Below are 25167 nucleotides of genomic sequence, written 5' to 3'. Positions count from 1 at the left end.
ATTTTAAAGCCATTTGAGAAATACATGAATTACTTCATGTATACGTATATTCCTTTACAGACATTTTATACTGAAAGTAATTCAAAGGTATTCAAGCTAGCGACAGTATCTTTTCGCAAAGGAACGTCTGTGTACTAGTCTAAAACTTTAGTTCTCTTCCTTACTTAATAATGATAAAACAATAGTATTAATTACTATAATATTATAACCATTTTCTTTCTCAAAAAAATATTAATAAAAAAAATTTATTCACAAGAAAAATAAAAAGAATACGCGAGAGAGAAGGATAAAGAGCAAAAAGCCGTCATCTGATCTCTTCAAAACCGCATCGTATTCTCTCACATTTTTGCATCACATTCGTTTCCTTGAATCCCTCTGTTAGAGAGAGAGAAAGAGAGTCATAGAGAGAGAATGTTCCATGCTAAGAAACCTTCAAGTATGAATGGTTCATATGAGAACAGAGCTATGTGCGTTCAAGGAGATTCAGGCCTTGTCCTCACCACCGACCCTAAACCGCGTTTGCGTTGGACTGTCGAACTCCACGAGCGTTTTGTCGATGCCGTCGCTCAGCTCGGCGGCCCCGATAGTATGCACACACATATATATCATCTTGATCGATTTTAACATATACTAGTTTTTTTTTTGAGAATTATATACTAATAAGTTTTTGATCGTTCTTTTTATTTACAGAAGCGACTCCAAAGACGATTATGAGAGTTATGGGTGTGAAGGGTCTTACTCTTTACCACCTAAAGAGCCATCTTCAGGTATGTACACAAATATAAATTAGGGTTTTCTTTCCTTACTTGCTTTTGATTTTCTCTTCTCTCTATATTTTTTTTTTCTTTTCACTTAATCATATAATAATATTATAATGTTACCTGGCTGTATGAGTGCAGAAATTCAGGCTTGGAAAGCAGCCGCACAAGGAGTACGGAGATCAGTCCACAAAGGAAGGCTCAAGAGGTGACCACTATTCCTTTCTCTATCATATTAGGGTTGCAGAAATTATATACATATATATATATATAATATATGTGTATTTTTAATCCATTGTTCTCTAAAATAAATTATATTTCTTTAGCTTCTGCCATGGATATTCAGCGCAACATAGCTTCCTCCTCTGGCATGATCAGCCGCAACATGAACGAGTACATCCTCTCTTCACGTTAATTTTATCTATTTTAATGTTCTGTTTATATTAGCAGCAACTTACACTTGGTTTATTTGATCAGGATGCAAATGGAAGTGCAGAGAAGGTTGCATGAACAGCTAGAGGTAGTTAATTTTTTCATATTTTATAATATTCATCTCTTATAAAAGATAATTTTGGTTGATATATAATATATATTGCATTTAAATGTTTTAGGTGCAGAGACATTTGCAGCTGAGGATTGAAGCACAAGGAAAGTACATGCAAACTATATTGGAGAGAGCTTGCCAAACCTTAGCCGGTGAGAACATGGCAGCCGCTGCCGCCGCCGGAGGAGGTTACAAGACCAATTTGGGAAGTACAAGTCTTTCCGCAGCGGTGGGTCCACAACCTCATCCTCTTAGTTTCCCGCCGTTTCAAGACCTAAACATTTATGGAAACACAACCGAACAAGTTCTTGACCAACATAACTTCCATCATCAGAACATAGAGAATCATTACACGGCCAACAATGCTGCAGACACCAACATTTACTTGGGGAAGAAGCGACCAAACCCTAGCTATGGTAACGATATAAGGAAAGAACTCTTAATGTGGTCTGATCAAGATCATGATCTTTCTGGAAACCAAGCCATCGATGACGAGCATCGGATTCAGATACAAATGGCTACACATGTTTCCACGGATTTGGATTCTCTGTCGGAAATTTACGAAAGGAAATCGGGTTTGTCAGGTGATGAAGGAAATAACGGTGGCAAATTTCTGGAAAGGCCATCACCTCGAAGGTCACCATTGAGTCCTATGATGAACCCTAACAGTGGGTTAATACAAGGAAGGAACTCACCATTTGGGTGATAAAATTGTTTATTTTAATATGTGATGCATGAGAACGTGAGAATGAGATATATATTTTGTTTTATGAGCTTGACTTAGGTTTAGAGATGAGGCATAAAAAATTACAAACTTTGTTATGTTTATCGGATTAGTTTTGCTGGTGTTTTTAATTTGTACTGAAATTATGTATCATTATTGTTGCTATCATATTTAGGTTATATTATATACTTGTTCATTATTCTCCAGCCAACTGTTTGAAAATTGATGATTACAGTGCTAGTCAGTAGAATGGCCAAGTGATTATATGATTATGTTTTCTTTGCTTTTAATCAACCACTAGTTATTTTCATTTTTTGTATGTTTATGCTGAACTATTTTAATATAAATATTTGATAGCAGATTACCTTTTGTCATTTTTATTAATAACTGAATATAAATAAACCCCAATTTATTTTATATGTTTTTACGACTTTTTTAACTGACAGTCTTACCAATCAGATATTCAGATGCATATACAAAATGTAAAATCTATAGACTAAAGTATAGACGTTTAACCAATGTATATGTGTATCACATATAATATGCCTTAACCGGTATATATACGAACGTACGTAGCATCTTATGACAAATTAAATAATGAACATTTATGGGTAGAGAGAATGAGATCGCTCATGTTTCAAGGCATGTACGATATTTAAAAGCTTTTAGAGGGCCCTTTGCTTTTTTCATGAGTTAGTTATTTCTATCTCGAGTTAGTTTGTACTTGATGCCTTATACTATGATTACGCTAAAATGGAGATATCTGCATCGGGAAACTAAATTTCGAATCAAACTTAGATATAAAGTTTATGGGTAAAAAACATGAGTAAATAAGAAAAAGAAGGACAAAGCCAGTCATAATGATGATGATCCCAATCAAAGCAAAAGGTTTTTAGGGTTTTGGGAAATCCACATGCAAACAGCAAGAAAAGCTGTAAATTTTGATTCAAATGTATACAGTCACTTGATTTCATATGTATATAGCGTAAGTATGAGTGTGACTGTGTGTATAGAGCTACAACATCCTTTCCAAAAGAAATAAATAAAAGAACTTGTCATAAGAGAAATTAACCGACACTGAGTATCTATCTTTCCTTCCGAAGATATCTTTGTTCTTTATTCCTTTCTTTCTTTCTTTCTTTGGTTCATATGACCACTAATTAGTACGAATGTCTATAGACACACACAAAATATTTGAAAATAAAAGTTTTGCCTTGATAACGAATGTTTTGTGTTTAATTACTCGACAAAATTCAAATTACGGCTCATACATGTAATAGATATATACTGACACTTTGTTGGCTGTAGAGAGAGAACTATATAAAGATCTGGTCATCACTGCAAGTTGGCATGTAAAAAAGAAAGCTCTCTCAGTCAGTCTCTTATCTCTCCCTAAAAGCTGAGAAAAACAAAAGGCAGAAAGAGAAGAATTGAAGGAGAAGCATATATAGATAGTGTCACAGAGATATAAGAGCATCTTTATCCGGGTATACTAGAAGGGTTTCTTAGCCTGTGGATCCCGCGTAGGACCCACTTTTTTTTTAAAAACCGGTTACAAAAACTACTAAATAGTAGTCGGTTCTTAAGGGTTTCTTACACTGTTCGCGGGCCCCACTAACACGTGGCGGCTCACGATTGGTTCGTTTTTTTTTTTTTTTTAATTCGAAAAAGTAAAAAAAAAAAAAAAAAATTAAGAAATAATGATGCTCTAAACGCACTCCCATGTGTGCACTTCTCGAGGAAGCTTCTCTTCTCCTTTTACCTACGCCCCACACTTCTCCTTAACAAACAAATATATTCAAAAACAAAATTAATATAATAGTACACCATGGTCGAATCTAAAATTTAAGAGATCATAAACATTTTAAGTTAATTTTAATTTCATATGGTACATCTATGTAAATAACTTTTTAAAGTTTGGGAATCAAATCAAATGTTTCTATCCGGCGGTGCTCAAAACGAGCAATATATAATGTATGCTTTTTTTTGTTTAAATATAATGTATGTTTATTATTGAATATTTAGCCATGGTGCAATAATCCATGTCTCTGTGAAGATGCATTGTATGAAAGTGGAACTGAAATTACAGTGTTGCATGCCCAATGAATATTCAGCCACAATACTAATCACACTAAGTCACCAACCATAAGTTAACTACTACAACTATCCAGAGCTTTCAATATTTATCCATCTCACTCTGCTACTTTTTCGCGGTTCACATGCATAAACGTGCATGTGGATGTAGCTTTACTTGTATATCATAATTTTAAACAATAAAAATAATACTAATGATAAAGTTAATGTTTGTACGCATATCATATGGTAATTATTAGGGGTGTTAATCAAACCAAAACTAAAGTACTTAGAATAAATAATCAAAAGTAACAAAGGTAACGGTCGCATCGATGGTCTATGCACATTCTTTCATGCAGATTAAAAACAAACATCTGTTGGCAACTTATGATCTCGACCTTGGATTCCATTTTCTCCTCCCTTACTTCTTCTATTTTTGCTAAAGAAGATATTAAATTACACTTCTTTATGATATAAATTAATTTTTAAAATTATACTTTATCTTTGGTATGTGTAGATGTTGAATGCTCTCTTAACAAAGTAGTACATTGCCCGAATATATAAAAAAAAATACACTCCCGAAGCTTCTTTTTGATAATTCTTTCTCTGATTTGATTCATCCATTTGTTCTAATTAATTATTTCCCGACAAAGAAAAATCAAATTTTACTCTATTTATTTTGTACAAAAAAATAACCAGATTATCACATTGCGAAGTCGAAGAAATGAAGAGAAAAGCCCATCAATAATATCTATGTAAACCTTTGTTTTTTTTTATTTTATTGGGCCTTCAACAATGTCACATAACATTTTCATATAACGCCCAAAAAAACATTAATCTATTCTATTAAAACAGCAGTGTGACCAATTGATATAGATTCAGTCCAACAACAATTTTTCTCCATAACCTACTTTAAAAAAAAAATAAACCAACTCTTTTATAACTACATCTAAATTTACATATTTCTTCCTCTTACGTGACTTCTTCTTTTTTTCCTATATTCTAAGAACCCTCATAACTTCCTTTTTTTGATAACTATCATCTATGAGAACTTATAATTTATTTATTTCATTTTAAAATTGTTTTGTTTAATTAACCAATGCAGATTTTGTAAAAATTATATTTTATTCTCAGTGTAGAGATCTTTGACGGGGGTGGTTCGTCGTGACTTCTTTCTACTCAGTTAAAAACACAGAATGTTGAAAAAATTATGTATAGTGTTAGTTTGTGTAAAATCTTTTTTGTTCTTAATTGTTTGTGGTTTTTTTATAAATTTAAGAACTATGAAGAAAAAATGATGAGAAAACTAAAAAGAATAAAGAAAGAGCGGCTGAATTAAGTTTATATGGAGAGAGAAAGAAGAAGACTTTTTAATGCTTTGACTTTTCTATTTTCTTTTAATGCGAACATCATAATTGAAAAGATATATTCTCTCCGTTTCATTTTATTTGTCGTTTTAAGTTTATACATACAGATTAAAGAAACATATGATTTTGTAAATTTCTAAAATAAAAACACGATTACCTATACACCTAATCATATTTCAACCAATAGAAAAATAAAGTAGAGAATCTTATTTATAAATTTTGCATTGAAACTATAAACAACAATAATTTTGAAAAGAAAATTTTTCCTTGCAACGATAATTAAATCAAAACGGAAAGAGTATAAATTGACCTAAAGTTGGACAAATTTTTGGCTGTTTAGCGAACCCAACTTCATATTTCATTAAATAATGAATAGCTTTTCACTGGCTCATTTAAACAACACATTTTACATTGGAAGCAAATGATATAAATCCACTTCGCAAGCCTGGTAAAATTAAAATTATTTTTGTTATAATAATAAAAATCCAAACAATAAATGTATAGATGTAATAAAGTACAAAAAAATGAAACTTGCAATTTATAGAAATAAAAAGTTTTTAAAAATAATAAAATAGGTTTTCAAAACTAAAAAATACGCATTTTTATTATAAAATAATATGGATTGGTGTAAAGAATAAACTTTCTTAATACTTACACAAGAATTTGGCATAATAATTAAATTAAATTTATAAAACAGTTTTTTAAAAAAATGAAAATGTTAAAAATGAAATTAATACACTGGCCCTAAACGTATACAATTAATATACTTACAATGTATATATATATATATCTATTTAACAGAATAAATTAAAATTATTTTTATTTTACATTTTTCAAAAAAATGTTCGTTCTTTGGAGCGGGTTGGGACGGGTTGGATTTAATATTGTTTTTCGAATATAAAATTTTTAAAATTATCCGGGTATATAGTTCATGTCTAATTGAGTACAAGACTTGATTTTCCGGTTGATTCCAAGAAAAAAATTTATACGAATATTTTTGACTAATTATGTTAGGTAACTATTAAGAAAATATAATATGTTACAGGAATAAAGTTTAAAAATAATTTTGAAATACATATAGCACAGTGTATAATGCAACTTGACATATTTAATACTTCTACCAAAATTTAAATTAAATTAATTTAAGATTAAACACAAATATGATTACAAAAAAACACAAATATGATTAAAACATAAATATAAGAATTAAATGTTTCAAAAAAAAATTAGAACAAAAATATACCCGCCCTTTGAAGGGCGGTTCAAAATCTACTTTCTTGATAAAGTAATATACAAAAACAAACGTCACATTATACCATCAACTAATTAACCCGCCAATAAATAGTTTTTTAGTTATTAAATTAGTCCACATTTTTTTAACGGGAATTTACATTGCTGCAAACAGGAGTACTAATGTTGTTATCATCTTCAAATATATCGGCGGGAGGAATAAACGAATCCAACGAAAGCCCAGGCACATCGAAAACGACGTCGTCGATCCTCCAAATCTCCTCCATCCTCGTCCTGCTATACTGCAACGACGTCTCTCCGAATCGAAACACCGTCGCGACGGCACGTCCGCAGTGAGCTACAGCGACTCCGTCAACGTCACGGTAATCTCCGATGCTACTTCCTATCGTCGTCTCCCAGTAAACCGCTTCGTCTTCTGGTGAGATCGTCGTGACTCTGGTGAGGTGTGAATCTTCCAAGTAGATCAGTAGACCGCTCTTCTGGCAGAAGTACCCGTACAGCGCGTGGCGTATAACCTCCGCCGGAGCTCCGGCGTCGTTACGCTCGATCAGTGAGTCACGATCGGCGGATACTTTGAGTACGAAGCAGTCATCGTCGCCGATTCTTCTCTCGCCTAAGCATTGGGCCTTTGCGAATAGGCCTGCTGTTGTTTTTGGGTCCAAGCCCTGTAACCCAAATTACATAATAAATCATGTTTAGTAAAAAATAAAGTTATCACATTAAAGCACTATTTAATATTCAAATAAAATATCTAACCAATTATAAAATAGTTTGGATATAAAATATAATAAAACTAAATTTTTCTTAATAAAATGTTTGACATTTTATAAATTGAAATACAAATCTTACTATTTTATATATTAAAGACAGAAGTAAAAAAAATTCTCAATATCTTATACCAAAGGAAGCTGACAAGAAAAAAAAATCTTACACCAAAGGAAAAATGTTTCCGACGCATATTCGTTGGAGTTTGAACGACAAGAACTATAAAGCAAAAGATTTTAAAGAAAAGAGAAAAGATAAAGTCGAAAGACAAACTTTGATAATCCCAAGAAGTTCCCCACTTTGAAATTGAATTAATGATAGATCGTATTCATATGGCGAATATACGTGCATAATAGTACACTATACTCTATTTTCACACCACATATTAATATATTATATACACCTCTAACCAATAATTGTACACAGCTACCTAGCAAATCGTCCTGACGGACAAACTTGTAGTTCGTTACTTTCTTTACGTATAGAAAAAAAGAGAGAGAATGCAATAATCTGTGGAACTAAACCTCATACTTACTAAAAATGGAACTAAATCTGAAACCATTAGCAAAACATTTCACATATAGATATAGATAGTAAGCAAGCCTTCGATATAAGCAATCAAAACAAATGACGTCAACGTGACATAAAAGTATAAAGCACGTGTGGTGCGTGGGAGAGTCAAGAGTGGGTAATGGTGTGGGGCTATGTTTTGATTTTGAAGTTTCAAAAGAAAGCAAATAGAGAAGGAGACAGCTTCTCCATCACTTGTCAGGTTTATATATTTTTATTAGCTCTCGTTTCTTATTGGACAATGACTACTCTTTTTCCTTCCACGTCCTTATCTCTTCAACAATCTTTATGACGTCATATATATTTGAGTATATGAAATTCTAATTAAACCTCGTGTATGTTTGAATAATTATCAAAAATAAATACATTACCTGGATGAGACGACGAAGTGGACGTTGAGGGCCTTTAGCAGCGTGAGTACCTAGCCATGGCGTATGGCGCCAGACGGTTTTACCGTCGGAGCCGGATATGAGTTTAGTACCACCGAGAACAAGCTCCAGAGACCACATCCCAGGGTGCATCTGCCACAGTACAAAACAACCACTATCTCCGCTCCGACCATTTCCACCACCACCGAGTGTCTTAACGCTTTTTCCGGCGGCTATCTCCGTCTCACAGCAGCTCATTTTCATTATTCCCGTCGCGTACATATTTTTAGCCGCCTTAGCTCGCTTTAGACATCCCGTCGCCGCTAAGTATTGTTGTATTATGTAATGAGCCGTCGACGTCTCCTATAATTTAAATATTTATAATTAATTAAATAAATAAACCATATATATATGCATACATACCTAACGTATACTTACTAGTTTTCATAATTAATATTGTGGATGATTTAATTGATAACATTACTTGGTTAGGTTCTGGAGTATTTGTTTGGACTTTGGTTTAGGATCTATGATTATCAAAAACAGAAAAAAGTAACAAATATATTTATACCCAATTTATCTTAAAGATTAACTACTCAAACGACTTTTTTCCAAATTAAATGATAACTTTTCAAATGTAATCCATTTTAAACTATGAAAATCAAATTAAAGGCATTATTCGATATAACCCAACAAAATAGAAAGAGTGTAAAAGAGGTAGTAATAATACTCACAAATGGGACATTCTTGATTTGGAAAGAGCCAAGAAGAGGGTCATCGGGTAATAGATCGGAGCCGACGACGGAGATTGGAGCAAGAGGACAACCTAAGACGCCGAGCAAGAGCCTCACGTCTTGTCCTTTGGCCGCCACATCATAACTATTGCAATGTGGTTGTACGGATGGAGAAGACATGTTTCCAGAAATACCCTTGTGAACCTTAAACCATTCTCTAATGGCTTCCCATGAGCTCTCCTTCTTGGCTCTTTCATCTTGCATGTCTGGATCTGGTCCTTCCATCAATGGCGTTAACGTTTGTGGAGGCGTTCCCCATCTTTGCTTCCTCCAGTATGATTTTGAGTTGCTCATTATGATCTGATGATAGCAAAGAGTGATGATGATAATGATGAGTGTGGTTGTTTCAGCTGTTTTTATTTTGGGATCGAATATCTATTAGAATGGTTTTGTACTACAGAGAGAACATTATTGGTTTATATTTATATCTGTATGTAGCTTGTAGGGAGAGAGATGGATAGACAAAAGGGACATTGTATCAGTCCAGCGGTCCCAGACGCTTAACCTTATAAATTTAAATTCTTCGAATATTGACAATCACAAATTTATTTTGGATACTTTCCTAATCTCTCTAAATATTTAATTAATCATTGAGGAATAGACGAATTATTCTTTTCTTATGCAAATTCTAGAATTGTTTTTCCTTTTTTGTATAACTATTATACAATAAGATTTAATTGCATCAAAATAATTTTATATATCTATATTTCAGCAAATACTTTTCTACCTTGAAGAGATAACCGATTACAAATATTCATACGTGGAAAGGAATGTGGAACAGCGACTAATAACATGGAATAAAATCAGTATGTCATGTGAATAGATCCGATCCGTGCAGCTTCTTTTTGTACACTATGGGCTCTCCTTTTGAGTCTTTGATCACACTTTTTTGGTCCTTTCAATTTGAATTGTTTTTAATCATTTTAACATATGATCTTTGCCTTGTTCTTTCGAGGATTTCTATGCTAATCCTTTAATCTAATTGTAAGTATGATCTCTAGGTGTAATCTTTCTTGGAAAATGACACCACACCCCAGTGATATTACTGTTGGTTAATGGAAATTTATAGTGTTTTTATATCAGATAAGGTGTTGTGTCTTTTGATAAAGGTCTCATGTAAAGACAGTCGCATACAAGTTTAATCCTTTTTCTTTCTCCTTTTATTGTCTGGATGTCTTGGGATTCATTCCATCTCGCTTATATTCGTCATGAGAAACAAAAATAGTGACCACAATATCCCCCTATACTATTTATACAACTGTACATAAAAGTTGGAAATGCAGAATAATTTAGTGATCAGCACATTACATATTCATGGCCTAAAAATTAAATTAATAATTGTATAATTCAAGTTGATATAAAATAAATGGCATAGCATAACTCATGTGTTTTGAATATTTATTGCATTCAACACAATACAGTACATTCAAGACAAGGTGGCACGTCACTAGTGAGAATGGTTGCGGTAGATGGATAATCTTATAAGCCAAGATTGATCTCATTATTCATTTTGATAGTCACCTTTCGTTATTCTTTTCTTGGCGAGATGTTGAGACGTTACAGGTCAAAGTTTCACCCATTCAAAGTTTCACCCATTTGAAAAATATGATTGATGATTTTAGATTTTGGTTTTTAGTTTTGCCTTTTTGCTTTCAAAATAATAAAACAAAATATTTTTAAAGTAAAATATTTATTCTGGAAATAATAAAATATAAAATATTATTACCAAAACACACATAAGCTTATTTAAAATTAAAAAAAACAAAATAATAATAATATAATTCTATGTTTAAACATAAATTTATATATATATATATATACACTTTATTTTACCATTTTTATTTATTTTTCTTATACTCATTCATAATATACTAATATTTTTAGTTAAAAAAATAACTGAAAATCCATAGGACAAGTTTTGAAAAAACCCATGAAAACCATGATTTTCTTCTTTTTTGTTTAGAAATATATATTCTTTTTTCAAAATAGTTTCTCTGTATTTTTTAATTTATGATTTCTGTAGTTATTAATTTATGAATGTACAACTAATTTTACAAAGAAAAAAAAACTAACGACAGTTTGCAAAGAAAAACCAAGAAAACATAGATTTTCGTGTTTGTATAGAAAGAAGTAGTTTTCTCGAAATCTGGTTTCCTTAAAGTTTAGGGAATCTATTTAAAAAACAAAAAAATTGATTGGTAAAAAAATAATTTTTAGAGAATCAAAAACCAAAAACCATTTTAAAAAACCACGAAAAAAATTATGTTTACTTTTTAATAGGGAAAATTTGGAGAAATACATTCAGATAAGATTATAATTTGAAAACTACACCATTGTTTAAGTTTTTGGAAAAATACACTTATGTATATAAAAATTTACCAAATTGTACAATCTTAATATTTATCAATTCCTAATTTATTTTATATTTTAAGTAGCAGTTTTACAAAAAAATATTTTTTTAAAAAAAATCTTTAGAGTATCTAGACAATATCTTTTTAATATATCTTAAACTTTTTATTGTTTGGAAAAAATAAAAATAAGAACTCAAGATGACGTCTTGTCTCATTCTCAGTATCCTCCCTTTCTCCTTTTTTTTTCTTTTTCTAGTTTCACAGATTCTTTGTCTTATCTCATTAAGAGGTTTGTTGATTCATGAAGCAGATTTTTGTTTCTAATTCTGCTACTATTTTACTTTGACAATAGTTCTATTTTTGAGGTGTGATTTGGCTGAGTTCTGGAGATGGATGTTCTACGCCTTTGAAGAACTCCAATTCTGTTCAAGTTCGTAAGTGTCATGAAACTGCATAGCACAAAATCTGTAAACGCTCGTTCTGGTTCCAAACTCATATCTGATTAATACCAACTGACTTAAACTCTATTGGTTTCATACATTCCTAATTTACATGTATTCGTATGTTTTCAAAATGCTAAAAACACAGCAAGAACAGCCGTCCCAATACCAGAGAGAAATCTAGACATGAATGAGTTAAATGGAAATGATCCCACCAAAGCCATATAAGCCACCTGTTCAGTAAAATCAAAGTAAAATCAAAACAAGAGTACACTTAACGATTAACACTCGCTTGCTAGTTGCTATTGGGTAGGTGCTTGACCTTTTGACCATATCCATTGTACTGAACTAATGAAAAAAAAGAATTAAAATGCTACTCACGAGTAACAGAGACGTCTAACTCACCCATCCATGAAATAAAATTTATATAAACTTCATTATAAAGTCAAAAAATTCATAATTTGTTTAATTTACATTATTCTTGTTATTGTAAAATTTTAAATAGTTAAATAACATATTAATCTAAACACGCAAATTTATCTTAATCATAAATAATTATAATAATATTATTCTTATTAATTTGAAATTTATATCTCAATTATTGAAATATGAATCTGGGTAAAAATGTCAATTTATATTTAAGAAAGTGTAGTTTTCAAAAAATAAAATAGAAGGAGTAATTTACAAATTTCAAACTGTTAATGGAGTAATTTACAAATTATCCCTTTTTAATAACTATCAAACATATTAATCAATTTAAATATTTTCAACTTATTTATTTCAATCACTAAAATATCTTATAAAATAAAAACTATTCTTTTGTATAGAAAAAATGCACATGCTTCAATTATTGGTCTGAGACAATACACATACAAGTCACTAACGATCACACGATCTTTTGAGTCTTTGACCAAACAATCTAGACGACATTTTAAATTTTCTTTACAAACAATATACCAGATCCCAAGATTATATAATTACCAGGTAGTAGTGGTTGATATATCATTCATGTAATAATTCTCACAACCTCATAGAGAAAGTCAACTGAAGAGAGCAAAGCAAACAATGGAGGATTCATCCGCACCACTGTTGACCCACATCGAAGACGAAGACACTTCTCCACCTTTGACCTTCGACAAGATTTTCGAACAGAGCTTGTCTGATCTAGGGCTCTCACAGTTCTTACAGATACTTCTTGTCGGGCTCGCCTTCGCCTTCGATTCCCAACAGATATTCATCACCGTCTTCACAGATGCGTACCCTACATGGCACTGTCTCGACCACACGGTTTGCAATCCGGCAACAACCGACATCTGCGATCTTCCCCGGTCAACCTGGGAATGGGACGGCGGGTTCAAGGGTAAAACCGTCATTTCAGAGTTCGAACTCGAGTGCTCGAGCTCCTTCCTCAGAGGTCTCCCCACGTCTGCTTTCTACTTGGGTTCCATCGTTGGAGGGGTTGCCATGGCTATGATTCCAGACAGTTTCTTGGGAAGGAAGCAACTACTTTTCTTCACAACTCTAGCGATGTCGTTCACTGGAATCTCGATCTTCTTCTCAACCAACATATGGATCTACGTTTTCTTGAAGTTCATCATCGGATTCGCGCGTTCTCAGATTTGTACCTACGCGTTCAATCTAATAGGTGAGAGAGTTTCCACCAAATGGAGACCTCGAGGTGCTATGATTCCTTTTACTCTCTTTGTGTTAGGATTCATGTCTTTGTCTGGAATAGCCTACCTTGTTAGACACGCTTCTTGGAGAGTTCTTTATCTCTGCACATCTGTTCCAGCAGCTATCCATAGTGTTTTAATCTATTTATTCGCCCTAGAGTCTCCTCGTTGGCTTCATGTGCAAGGCAAGAACGAAGAAGCTATTGAAGTACTTAAAAGAATCTCACCTGCAAGCAGAGGTTACTTGGAAGCAGTATCATCTAGGTTACCTTCAAAAGATGACGTGGAAAACACTCCAAGCAGCTCGATCAAGGACTTGTTCATCAGAAAATGGGCTTTTCGAAGAATCTTGGTCGTTATGACCATAATGTTCGGGTTAGGTATGATGTACTACGGAGTTCCATTAGCGGTTAGAGACATAGACGTGAACATCTACTTGAGCGAAGCCCTAAACGCAGCGGTGGAGTTACCTACCTTTGTCATCGCACCAATCTTGCTAGAGAAGTTCAACAGGAGAACCTCCGTGCTTGCGAACTGCTTGGTCGGAGGAGCATTAGCAGTGTTCTGTTTCGTCCTGGCACTTTTAGGCCTAACGAACATTGCTTTTGTATTTGAACTTGGCTCTTTCTTCTGCGCTAGGATCGGGTTTAACCTGATGGCGGTTTACATGATTGAGATGTACCCAACATGCGTGAGGAACTTTGCGACAACAATGCTTAGACTGTCCCTTGTACTTGGAGGAGCTGCTTGTCCAATCATTGCTTCTGTCGGAAGAAACGTTCCGTCGCTCTCTTTTGCGGTTTTTGGGTTTACAATGTCGGGTCTCGGATTTTTCGCGTTGTTTCTTCCTGAGACCAAAGGTGCAAGTCTTTGTGATACAATGGAAGCACAAGAGCAGAGGGAACGAGTCATGGAGACTAGCAATAGTAGCTGCTAAAAGCATAGTTCCATAAACTCTGTTCTGTTATTGTGCCTACAAATCTACAATGTTATATATCTTAATAAAGCGAACCATTTGGATCGTATTTAGCTAACCTGTTAATGGCTTAACAGTCCAGTATAGGATCATATACAGAAATAGGCATGCTTCTAAAAATAGGTCTAGACAGTAACTCGGTCATATCCCCAACCAAATTTTTTAAAATCCAATTTATAAAATTCAAAGCAGTTTATAAATCGGTTACGAACGGTTTAAATCGATCTAAATTTGGTGATTAAGCAACAATGTTAGTCGTGTTCAAAAAAAAAAGCAACAATGTTAGTATAAATCTACAAAATTCTCTATTTTCTTTTGTTTTGTATATTTAGTTTTGATAATTCATCAAAATAATTTTATAATTAAACTCAAAACTAAAATATCTTATATAATGTAAAATATATATTAAATTAATAAATTAATAACTAGTTAAAAACTAGGTCTTATCTATGCTCTGAATAATCTGCATAGACTTACTCTTCTACAAAAAGTCTAGTTAAGAGCATCTTTAACCGGTGGTTTCCACCAATGTTCTAATCTTTAAAAATAAATGAATTAATCAAAAAGTAAGAATGAGACTAATGAAAAGTTTTTATTAGAATTCCTCTGATGTCCAAGTGTCAGTTAACTAGAATTCCAATTGATTAAAGACAATTAAAATATAAACATATAAATAAAATAATAATATTTTATTTTTTTAGATGTTGTCTGGGGATGTAACCGTTACGGTCTAACGATTTATTAAACATTGGAAATATGTATTCCCATACATGTGAGTCTGTGACTTGCATTAATATGCTTCACTTGATTTGTTGTATCACTCTAGCCTCTAACTATAGGTAACCGATCATTAACGATCACGTTATGGATGACATACATTGAATGCGAAATATGAGATTTCTCGTGATCTCTGATTCAGACAAGACGACCATCACAGATCACAAAATCTCTTAGCCATACATATAATATGCTATTAATGTAATAACTCACTTGACTAGAGCTACAACAATGGCTAGTTCTTCAGCTCCTTTGTTGACTCATCTTGAAGCTGAAGATACTTCGTCAACTTTGACGTTTGATACCATCGTTGAACAAAGCTTATCGGACTTTGGGCTCCGGCAGATTCTACAGATAATGTTTGTAGGGCTTGCCTTTACGTTCGACTCCATGCAGATATTCATCACCGTCTTCACAGACGCATACCCTACATGGAATTGTCTCGACCACACGATCTGCAATCCGGACACGACCAACATGTGTGGACTACCTAGGTCAGCTTGGGACTGGGACAACGGCTTCAGGGGCAAATCCGTCATTTCAGAGTTCGATCTCGAGTGCTCGAGCTCCTTCCTCAGAGGTCTCCCCACCTCGGCGTTCTACATGGGTTCTATAGTGTTGGATAAGCTTCAAAGTTACTTGAGTAATAAGTTATTCAAAAAGGAAAGAGGAATAACTTATACAAATAGATTTAGGATAAAGATAAGCTAAGTTAAAGATTCCTAGATTGATATGTAATAGGATAAGTTAAGATTTCTATTGCCTATATAAGAAGCCTAAGTGTAAGAGAGTTTTTAATAAGAAAAAAGAAGAAGAAAGCTAAGAAAGATTAATAAGACAAAGCAAAAGTTTTATTAAGTTTGTGTTCATACGATCATACCAAGTTCGGATTCTGCGACTTTATTTGGTATCAGAGCCTGAGTTAATCTAATCATGAGTGATTCAGAGACAAAACCAGCTATGAAGCTAAGCGCGTTACCACCCTCTGTCAAAACACCAATGCTCACAACAACGAACTATGCTGTCTGGTCTTTAAGGATGAAGGTTCTATTTAGGTTTCATGAGGTATGGGAAACCATTGATCCAGGATCAAAGGACCAAAAGAAGAATGACCTAGCTACGATTCTCTTGTTTCAAGGAATTCCAGAGAACTTAATCCTACAAGTTGGGGAGCAAGACTCTCCTAAAGGTATGTGGGAAGCATTGAAAGCAATGAATATTGGAGCTGATCGAGTAATAGAAGCACGCCTGCACACACTGATGATTGAGTTCGATCATCTGAGAATGAAAGATACTGATTCGATAGATACGTTCTCCGGAAAATTATCAGAGTTTGCAGGAACAGTTGCATCACTCGGCCATACGATAGAGGAAGCAAAACTAGTAAAGAAGTTTCTATCATGTCTGCCAAGTAAATTTCTTCAGCTCTCAGCAACACTAGAACAAGTTCTTGACCTAAACAACACAAGGTACGAAGATGTGGTAGGTCGCCTCAAAGCATTTGAGGAACGCTTGCGTGGAGAAGAGAGAATGCGAGGAGAGAAACTTGAAGATAATGGCAAGCTCCTCTACTCCGATCATGGAACCAAAGGCAGAGGACGAGGTTCCAATAGGGGTCGTGGGAACAGAGGAAGGGGGCGTGGTAGTAGCAACGGAGGTGAGAGAAATAAAGAGAAGAAGGATTACTCTCAAATCGAGTGCTTTCACTGCCACAAGAAGGGTCACTTTGCCTCTGTCTGTCCCGAGAAGAATGATGATCATCAACTCAACAAAGCAGAGACAGAAGTAGCTGAAGCAGCATTATACATGCATGAAGTTGTGTTTTTGAATGAAGAAAGCGTGATGCCAAAGAAACTTGAGCAAAACAAAACTGATGATGGTAATTGGTATCTTGACAACGGTGCTAGTAATCATATGACAGGAGACAAGAGCTTCTTCTCCGAACTCAATGAAAGTATCAAGGGAAGAGTTAAGTTTGGTGATGGATCATGTGTGAAAATCAATGGCAAAGGCTCAATTATCTTTGAAGCAAAGACGGGAGAGCAAAAGCTTCTAACTAATATATATTATATACCAGAGTTAAGAAGCAACATTCTGAGCCTAGGCCAAGCAACTGAACAAGGCTGTGATGTAAGAATGAAAGATAACTATCTGACTTTGAGAGATCCAAGCGGGAGGTTACTTGTAAAAGTCTTAAGATCACCTAATCGTCTCTACAAGGTATCACTCAAAGTTGGAAAACCAAGCTGCCTTCTCACAAAGATTAATGAAGAACCGTGGAGATGGCACGCACGCCTTGGCCATATCAACTTCAAGACGATAAAAGACATGGCAAAACTCGAGATGGTTCGAGGACTACCTGAGATCAACGAAGAGAAGAAGCTTTGTGAGTCGTGTCTCGTTGGGAAACAGACTCGAAATAGTTTTCCCTCTGCAACACCACATAGGTCGTCGCAGGTATTAGAGTTGTTGCACGCTGACCTCTGCGGTCCAATCTCTCCTTCAACACTGGCACAGAACCGGTACATATTTGTCATAATTGATGACAACACAAGATACATGTGGTCTATTTTACTCAAAGAAAAAAGTGAAGTCTTTGAGAAATTCAAGACCTTTAAAGCTCTTGTAGAGAAGGAGGTCAATAAAGTAATAGTAACACTTCGCACAGATAGAGGCGGAGAGTTTACTTCAAGAGACTTTCAAGATTACTGCAACAACAATGGTATTAGGAGACATCTAACTGCGCCATATACGCCACAGCAAAACGGCGTTGTCGAAAGAAGAAACCGAACGTTAATGGAGATGACGCGCAGTATGTTAAAAGCGATGAATGTTCCAAATTATATGTGGGGAGAGGCTGTTCGACATGCAACGTATCTGATCAATCGAGTTCCAACTAGAGCTTTGAAGAATCAAACTCCTTATGAGAGTTTCAAAGGAAGAAAGCCGAGCATTGGACACATCAGAGTCTTTGGCTGTTTGGCATATGCCAAACTCGATGCTGCCCTTTTGAAGAAACTCGATGACAGATCACAGACACTGGTTCACCTTGGTATAGAACCAGGGTCGATAGCTTACCGCTTATATAATCCTAGCACGAGAAGGATTGTGGTTAGTCGAGACGTGAAGTTCGATGAGAAAGCATGCTGGAACTGGAATGAAACAGATAAAGGAAACCAAGAAGAATCTGGCAAGTTCCACATGACGTGGGGATCAAGCATAGACGAGGGTAACGGTCCGTTTGTCATAGGTTCACATCAGGAAGAAAATATTGCAACTGAGACTGAACAACAAGAAGAAACAACAGAGCCAACCCCCGAGGTAGATCACGTCGAACCAAGAAGATCATCTAGAGAAGTAAAACTTCCCAAACACCTAGAAGATTACATTCTACTCGCCGAGATAGAATGCGAACTACTCCTGTGTTCAATCAACGATGAACCATCAACATACCAAGAAGCTAAGATACATGTTCGATGGACAAAAGCATGCGAAGATGAGATTGACTCTATCAACAGAAACCAGACATGGAAGTTGGTAGATAAGCCACACGGAGTTAAAGTCATTGGTCTTAAGTGGATTTTCAAGATCAAAAGGAACGCAGATGGATCAATCAACAAATTCAAAGCAAGACTTGTAGCAAAGGGATATGTACAAGAACATGGAATTGATTTTGAAGAAGTGTTTGCTCCAGTAGCTCGTATAGAGTCCATTCGACTCTTAATCAGCTTAGCTTCTGCAAAGGGATGGGAACTTCACCACCTAGACGTCAAGACGGCATTCTTACATGGAGAATTGAATGAAGAAGTCTATGTAACTCAACCTGAAGGGTTTGAAAAAAAGGGAGAAGAACATAAAGTTTTCAAACTCTCAAAGGCACTATATGGTCTAAGGCAAGCTCCTCGCGCTTGGAATACTAAACTCGATCGCGTTCTTAAGAGTTTGCGGTTCAAGAAGTGCATGAAAGAAAGCTCGGTCTACAGAAGAGAAGAAGGAGATAAGCTTCTGATTATCGCAATATATGTGGATGATCTCTTTGTTACAGGAAACTCAACAAAGATCATCAAAGAGTTCAAGACAGCGATGTCACACAAGTTTGAAATGTCTGATCTCGGGTTGCTAACCTATTATCTAGGCATTGAAGTAAAGCAGAGCACTAGAGGGATCACAATCAAACAAGAAGCCTATGCAAAACGGATCATGGAAGAATCAGGTATGGCCGATTGCAATCCAAATTGTATTCCAATGGAGTTCGGTCTACAATTCTCAAAGGCACTGGATGAACCAGAGATTGATGCAACTCAATATCGAAGAAAGATTGGGTGCTTAAGGTACTTAATGCACACTAGACCAGACATGGCATACTCAGTTGGGATCCTAAGTAGATATATGCAATCACCGAGAGAGTCTCACGGGAATGCGTTAAAGCAAGTTTTAAGATATCTACAAGGAACTCTCGGGCATGGTCTAGAGTTTAAACGTGGAAGTACACAGAAACTTGTAGGGTACAGCGACAGTAGTCACAATACTGATCCGGACGATGGAAGGAGCACAACAGGTCACCTGTTCTGTCTAGGAAACACACCAATCACTTGGTGCTCTCAGAAACAAGACACAGTGGCGTTGTCATCCTGCGAAGCCGAGTTCATGGCTGCAACGGAGGCTGCTAAACAGGCTATCTGGTTACAAGAACTCTTGAGTGAAGTAACAGGAGGTGAGACGGAGAAGACACTGATTCTAGTCGATAACAAGTCAGCTATATCTCTTGCAAAGAATCCAGTCTTTCACCGACGAAGCAAGCATATCCACAAGAGGTTTCACTTCATTAGGGAATGTGTTGAGCGCAATCTCATTGATGTGGAACATGTACCGGGAACAGAGCAGAAAGCAGACATCCTAACTAAAGCATTGGCCAAGATCAAATTCAAGGAAATGAGGTCGATGATTGAAGTTCAAAACCTAAGTGAAAATGGTTTGAAGCTTAAGAGGGAGAATGTTGGATAAGCTTCAAAGTTACTTGAGTAATAAGTTATTCAAAAAGGAAAGAGGAATAACTTATACAAATAGATTTAGGATAAAGATAAGCTAAGTTAAAGATTCCTAGATTGATATGTAATAGGATAAGTTAAGATTTCTATTGCCTATATAAGAAGCCTAAGTGTAAGAGAGTTTTTAATAAGAAAAAAGAAGAAGAAAGCTAAGAAAGATTAATAAGACAAAGCAAAAGTTTTATTAAGTTTGTGTTCATACGATCATACCAAGTTCGGATTCTGCGACTTTATATAGTAGGAGGGATTTTACTCTCCACGATCCCTGATGGTTTCTTGGGACGCAAGCAACTTCTTTTCTTGTCGACTTCAACAATGTCAGTGACTGGAATCTCGATCTCCTTCTCTTCCAACATATGGATCTACGTTTTCTTGAAGTTCTTGGTTGGTTTCGCGCGTTCTCAGACATGTACTTACGCGTTAGTTTTGATATCCGAGAGAGTTTCCACAAGGTGGAGACCTAGAGCTACTATGATTCCTTTTACTCTCTTTGTGTTAGGGTTTATGTCTCTCTCTGGAATCGCTTACCTTTCTCGGTCACGCTTCCTGGAGAGTTCTTTATCTATGCACATCCGTCCCGGCGGCTGTTCACAGTATTTGTCTCCTTTTCTTCGCCTTAGAGTCTCCTCGTTGGCTTTATCTACAAGGAAGGAACCAAGAAGCCATTGAAGTACTCAAAATAATCTCACCTGAAACTAGGGCTTACTTGGAATCAGTCTCTTCTAGGTTACCTCGACAACAGCATCTAGAGCAGGCTCCAAGGTACACGATCAAGGACTTATTCATCAGAACCTGGGCTTTCAAACGAATCATAGTTGTTATGATCATAATGTTTGGGTTGGGTATGTCGTACTATGGAGTTCCATTAGCCGTCAGAGACATAAAACTCAACATCTACTTAAGCGAAGCCCTAAACGCAATGGTGGAGTTACCTTCATTTGTCATAACACCGATCTTGCTGGAGAGTTTCACCAGAAGAAGCTCTGTGCTAGTCAATGCCTTAGTGGGAGGAGCATCAGGAGTGCTATGTTGCTTCCTAAGCCTTTTCGGTAGAACAAAGATTGCTTTCGCTTTAGAACTTGTTTCTTTCCTATGTGCGAGGATTGGATTCAACTTGATGGCCGTTTATATCGTTGAGCTGTTCCCGACATGCGTGAGAAACTGCGCTATGACGATGCTGAGACAGGCACTTGTGGTTGGAGGAGCTTGTTGTCCTATCATTGCTTCTATAGGAAGACATGTTCCATCACTCTCTTTCGCGGTTTTCGGATTTGCAATGTCGGGTTTTGGGTTGTTTGTTTTGCTTCTTCCTGAGACCAAAGGGTCAAGTCTTTGTGATACAATGGAAGCACAAGAGCTGAGAGACAAGGCCTTGAAGATTAGCCCTAGTTTCTGAAATTTTAGTTTCATAAAACTCTGTTGTTTTTCTCTAGTAGACATCTCCCTAGTATTCACTGTATGCTAAATTAGGGCATCTGGACAAGCGTTAGAGATTTTGGAGGCCGTAAACATTTAGTTAAAAATTTAATAATATAAAGAGGTTAAAAAAAATTTGGGAGTCATATGTATATTATCTTCGCAACTTTTAGATGCCAAAACTAATGTATCATTAAGATGTGCGCAGATCTGACCATGCATTTGGTATCGTTATTCTAAGACAAGGGCAAAGAGACCAAACTGTTTAGTCCTGGTTTAGGGTTTAGCTCCGAACCTTTTGTTCCATACATGAAGTGATGAATCCTATCTTTTTTGTTGTTGCTAAAATTCATGAAACCTATCTTAATAAACTAAAGTATAAACAATGCAAAAGAGATTAAATAGAGAAGAGATAATTACTGCTGAAACTAAGAAATGTTTACTAATCATCTATAAAGTCATCATGTGAATTTCTTTGTCTTTGAACAACTAATACAGAAGCATTTACATCTAAAGAAGAAGCGAAGAAATCTCCGACAGTACCAAGCTCCGGACACTCTTCCCAATCTTTCATTCTCACCGTCATAGGACAGTCTCCTCTGCTCTTCCCAACCACAAAGAGTGAATACAGCTCCTCGATCTCTCTTAGAACCGTCAGCGTATGTGGTCCGTTGCTCACACGCTTCTCTATGAACCCTACTTGTCCCGTTGACACAAACCTGTTGCATATGGAAGTATGAGTTGCACTAAGGCCAGGTTATAAGAGCATCATTAACGCAAGGTTCTTAGTACAAGGTTCTTAGCAGAATATAAGACCCCGACTCTTAACTTTTAACTGAAAAAGTTAAGAGTCGGCTCTTAAATCTCTTATTTAAGAGCCGACTCTTAGCATTTTCAGTTAAAAATTAAGAGTCGGGTTCTTATATTCTGCTAAGAACCTTGTACTAAGAACCCTGCGTTAATGATGCTCTAAATATCTTAAAGCTAATCTTAGTAAAAAATATTTTCGGCAATTTATAGAAACCACTTGACATATGTATAAAAATTTGGAGACGAAGGGAATGTTTCATCCGACTGTGCTCGGAACCGGCTCTAATTTTAGAAGAGAGTGTTAGTAAGGTACCTATTGTGGAACTCTTCTAATAAACTTCGGTCTGCTTCATGTTCAGATTGGCCTCTTCCCTGAACATCTATAAGAACCTCACTACTATCTCGTGTTGTCGCATTCCTAACTGGAGACTCTGGATGTGAATCCTCGGGAACGAACTGTATGATTGTAAGATGTATCAACGTGTTGTTAGCAAACCATTTACACAAGGCTAGAGCCTCACGGTCATCCGGACCACCAAAGAACAATACCGCAACGTTTTGTACCGAACCAAACCCATGCGGTTGTTGAAACCCGGTTATGTTCCGGTCCACGAATATACCAACCGAACATGGTGCATGCCTTAGAACGTTACGGTTCATCTGCCTGAAATGTTCTCCATCGTTTGTAGTCTTCCCATCGATCCTCTGATGTTTATGAAACGGAAGAAACACAATATTAACGCGAAGATCTTCCGTTGCGTTACATATCTCTTCATGCATGCTAACCATCTGCGTCACGAGCTTCACTTGTTGGATCAATATCTTACTGTCTTTAGCAAACGAGTCAATAGAGTCGTTGACCATCAAACTTTCGTTAGTCCCAAAGTCATCATCTACATGCACATCTTCATCGTGCTCGTGATACAACAGCTCTGATTTTCTCTTCTTCGGGAGTGGTACGAGGTGCATGAGAAGAGGCGTGAACGGCTTGGAGCCTCCGTGAGAGCCGCTCAAGGACGAGATAAGAGAGATTTCACCACGAGCGCAGCGGGCTCCGTAGACGCAAGATAAGACGCGTAGCTCCTCGCTGGTGTCGTGAGATTCAAGAGAAGTTTTCTGGTGAGCGAAGTCTTTCTCTCTTGCTTTAAGTATGAAAGACGCAAGGACACCGCTTAGTAACGTCGTGATTACCAACGCCGCTATCACCATATCATGAATAGTTGTGGTCCACCATTTCTACAGGCATATCACACAAAGAATGTGAAAAAAGAAATAAAAATCGACCGTAAAAGCATCAACATTATTGAATATCTCACAACCAAAAGTAAATAGAAAAAAATAGATAATGTGAAAATATATGAAAATCGACTATCAAACTCTCGATAAATTTCTCACCAATAAAAATAAATAAACAGAGAAAATAAAAAAATTGTGAAAGTTAGTATATATGAAAGATTTTCTCAGCACTTGGCACTTTTAATGGTTGATAATTTTGAGTATTAAAATATATTATTAAAAGACTATGAATATCTCACAGATGATGATGCTCTAATAAATGCTTCAATATTAGCCAAATCATGTCTGAAATACTTTAACAACTCACTAGATATTGACCTGCCCTTAAAAGGGCGGGTATATTTTTTGTTTAAATTTTTTTAAAATTTTTAATTTCTATATTTTTGTTTTTTTTTTGTAATTAATATTAATTTAATTTAATTTAATTGTTGGTAACTATACTAAGTATGTCAAGTTGCATAACTATAAACTTGTGCTTTATGTATTTCGGAAATTATTTTTTAGTTTTATTCCAAATATTTGTGACATATTATATTTTTTCGTAGTTACCTAACATAATTAGTCAAGAATAATCATACAAAAAAATCGATTTGGAATCGATCTGAAAATCAAAGTCTCATGTTCTATTAGACATGACATATATACTCGAAAGATTCTTAAAATGTTATATCCGAAAACTAATATCAAACCCAACCCGCACCGAAAATCATGAATTTAATATATTCAGATAAATATATTTACGTAAATGGTTACTATAGTCTTCACTAATTTTTAGTAAAATCACATTTAATAAATAATTTTTAACAGAATAACCTATTTACAATCTGTTAAAATAAATGAGTTTAAACGAATTTTTATTTTTATTAAAAGTTCACTTAAAACCCGTTAAAACCTATTTTAACATCATTTTAATCTAAGATTATATAGGTTTAAACCCGTTAAAACCTATTGTGTAAAACATTCAGAATTTGAATAAATTAATGTCTCGATGAGTAAATCATAACTTCTTGGGCTGAGATGTAAATTATGTTATTGTGGTGTAAAAATGATTTTTTAAAATATATCAAAGTTAATTTTAATCTAAGATTATATAGGTTAACAATTCACATTTGATATAAATCCAAAAAAGAAGGATATTTGTTATTATATATATATATATATATATA

The 25167-nt window shown here is 35.1% G+C and overlaps 6 protein-coding genes across 6 annotated transcripts in view; 4 read left to right on the top strand and 2 right to left on the bottom strand.

Moving 5' to 3' along the window:
- The first annotated feature begins 411 nt into the window (after positions 1 to 411).
- On the top strand, positions 412 to 2222 carry LOC106298304 (myb family transcription factor APL). The gene is made up of 6 exons (XM_013734406.1): positions 412 to 586; positions 691 to 767; positions 900 to 966; positions 1085 to 1151; positions 1236 to 1278; positions 1370 to 2222. Exons 1-6 carry the CDS (start codon positions 412 to 414, stop codon positions 2006 to 2008), a joined length of 1068 nt encoding a protein of 355 aa, XP_013589860.1. The 3' UTR covers positions 2009 to 2222.
- Positions 2223 to 6792: 4570 nt separating this feature from the next.
- Positions 6793 to 9687, bottom strand: LOC106296805. Its single transcript, XM_013733034.1, has 3 exons — positions 9155 to 9687; positions 8424 to 8783; positions 6793 to 7382 (listed from the first exon to the last, which is right to left on the bottom strand). The coding sequence occupies exons 1-3, from the start codon at positions 9506 to 9508 to the stop codon at positions 6843 to 6845; spliced, it is 1254 nt and encodes a 417-aa protein (XP_013588488.1). The 5' UTR covers positions 9509 to 9687; the 3' UTR covers positions 6793 to 6842.
- A 3179-nt stretch (positions 9688 to 12866) lies between these two features.
- Positions 12867 to 14684, top strand: LOC106297053 (organic cation/carnitine transporter 5-like). The gene has a single exon (XM_013733339.1). It carries the CDS (start codon positions 13071 to 13073, stop codon positions 14613 to 14615), a length of 1545 nt encoding a protein of 514 aa, XP_013588793.1. The 5' UTR covers positions 12867 to 13070; the 3' UTR covers positions 14616 to 14684.
- A 910-nt stretch (positions 14685 to 15594) lies between these two features.
- LOC106297125 (organic cation/carnitine transporter 5-like) lies at positions 15595 to 22030 on the top strand. Its single transcript, XM_013733407.1, has 2 exons — positions 15595 to 16043; positions 20714 to 22030. The coding sequence occupies exons 1-2, from the start codon at positions 15663 to 15665 to the stop codon at positions 21146 to 21148; spliced, it is 816 nt and encodes a 271-aa protein (XP_013588861.1). The 5' UTR covers positions 15595 to 15662; the 3' UTR covers positions 21149 to 22030.
- LOC106298187 (organic cation/carnitine transporter 5-like) lies at positions 21324 to 21875 on the top strand. Its single transcript, XM_013734264.1, has one exon. The coding sequence runs from the start codon at positions 21324 to 21326 to the stop codon at positions 21873 to 21875; it is 552 nt and encodes a 183-aa protein (XP_013589718.1).
- Positions 22031 to 22322: 292 nt separating the features above from the next.
- LOC106299279 (cation/H(+) antiporter 2) overlaps positions 22323 to 25167 on the bottom strand; it is a 5276-nt gene continuing 2431 nt past the window's right edge. Inside the window, exons 3-4 of the mRNA XM_013735394.1 lie at positions 23019 to 23941; positions 22323 to 22614 (exon numbers count right to left, since the gene is read on the bottom strand). Of these exons, the coding sequence (XP_013590848.1) occupies positions 22338 to 22614; positions 23019 to 23941 (1200 nt within the window). The 3' untranslated portion in view covers positions 22323 to 22337. The remainder of the gene's footprint in view (positions 22615 to 23018; positions 23942 to 25167) is intronic.

The sequence above is a fragment of the Brassica oleracea genome, chromosome C6 (genome assembly GCF_000695525.1).
Source record: "Brassica oleracea var. oleracea cultivar TO1000 chromosome C6, BOL, whole genome shotgun sequence".
NCBI lineage: Eukaryota > Viridiplantae > Streptophyta > Magnoliopsida > Brassicales > Brassicaceae > Brassica > Brassica oleracea.
The sequence above is the reverse complement of the archived record's forward strand: the minus strand, read 5'-3'. Positions and strand labels throughout refer to the sequence as shown.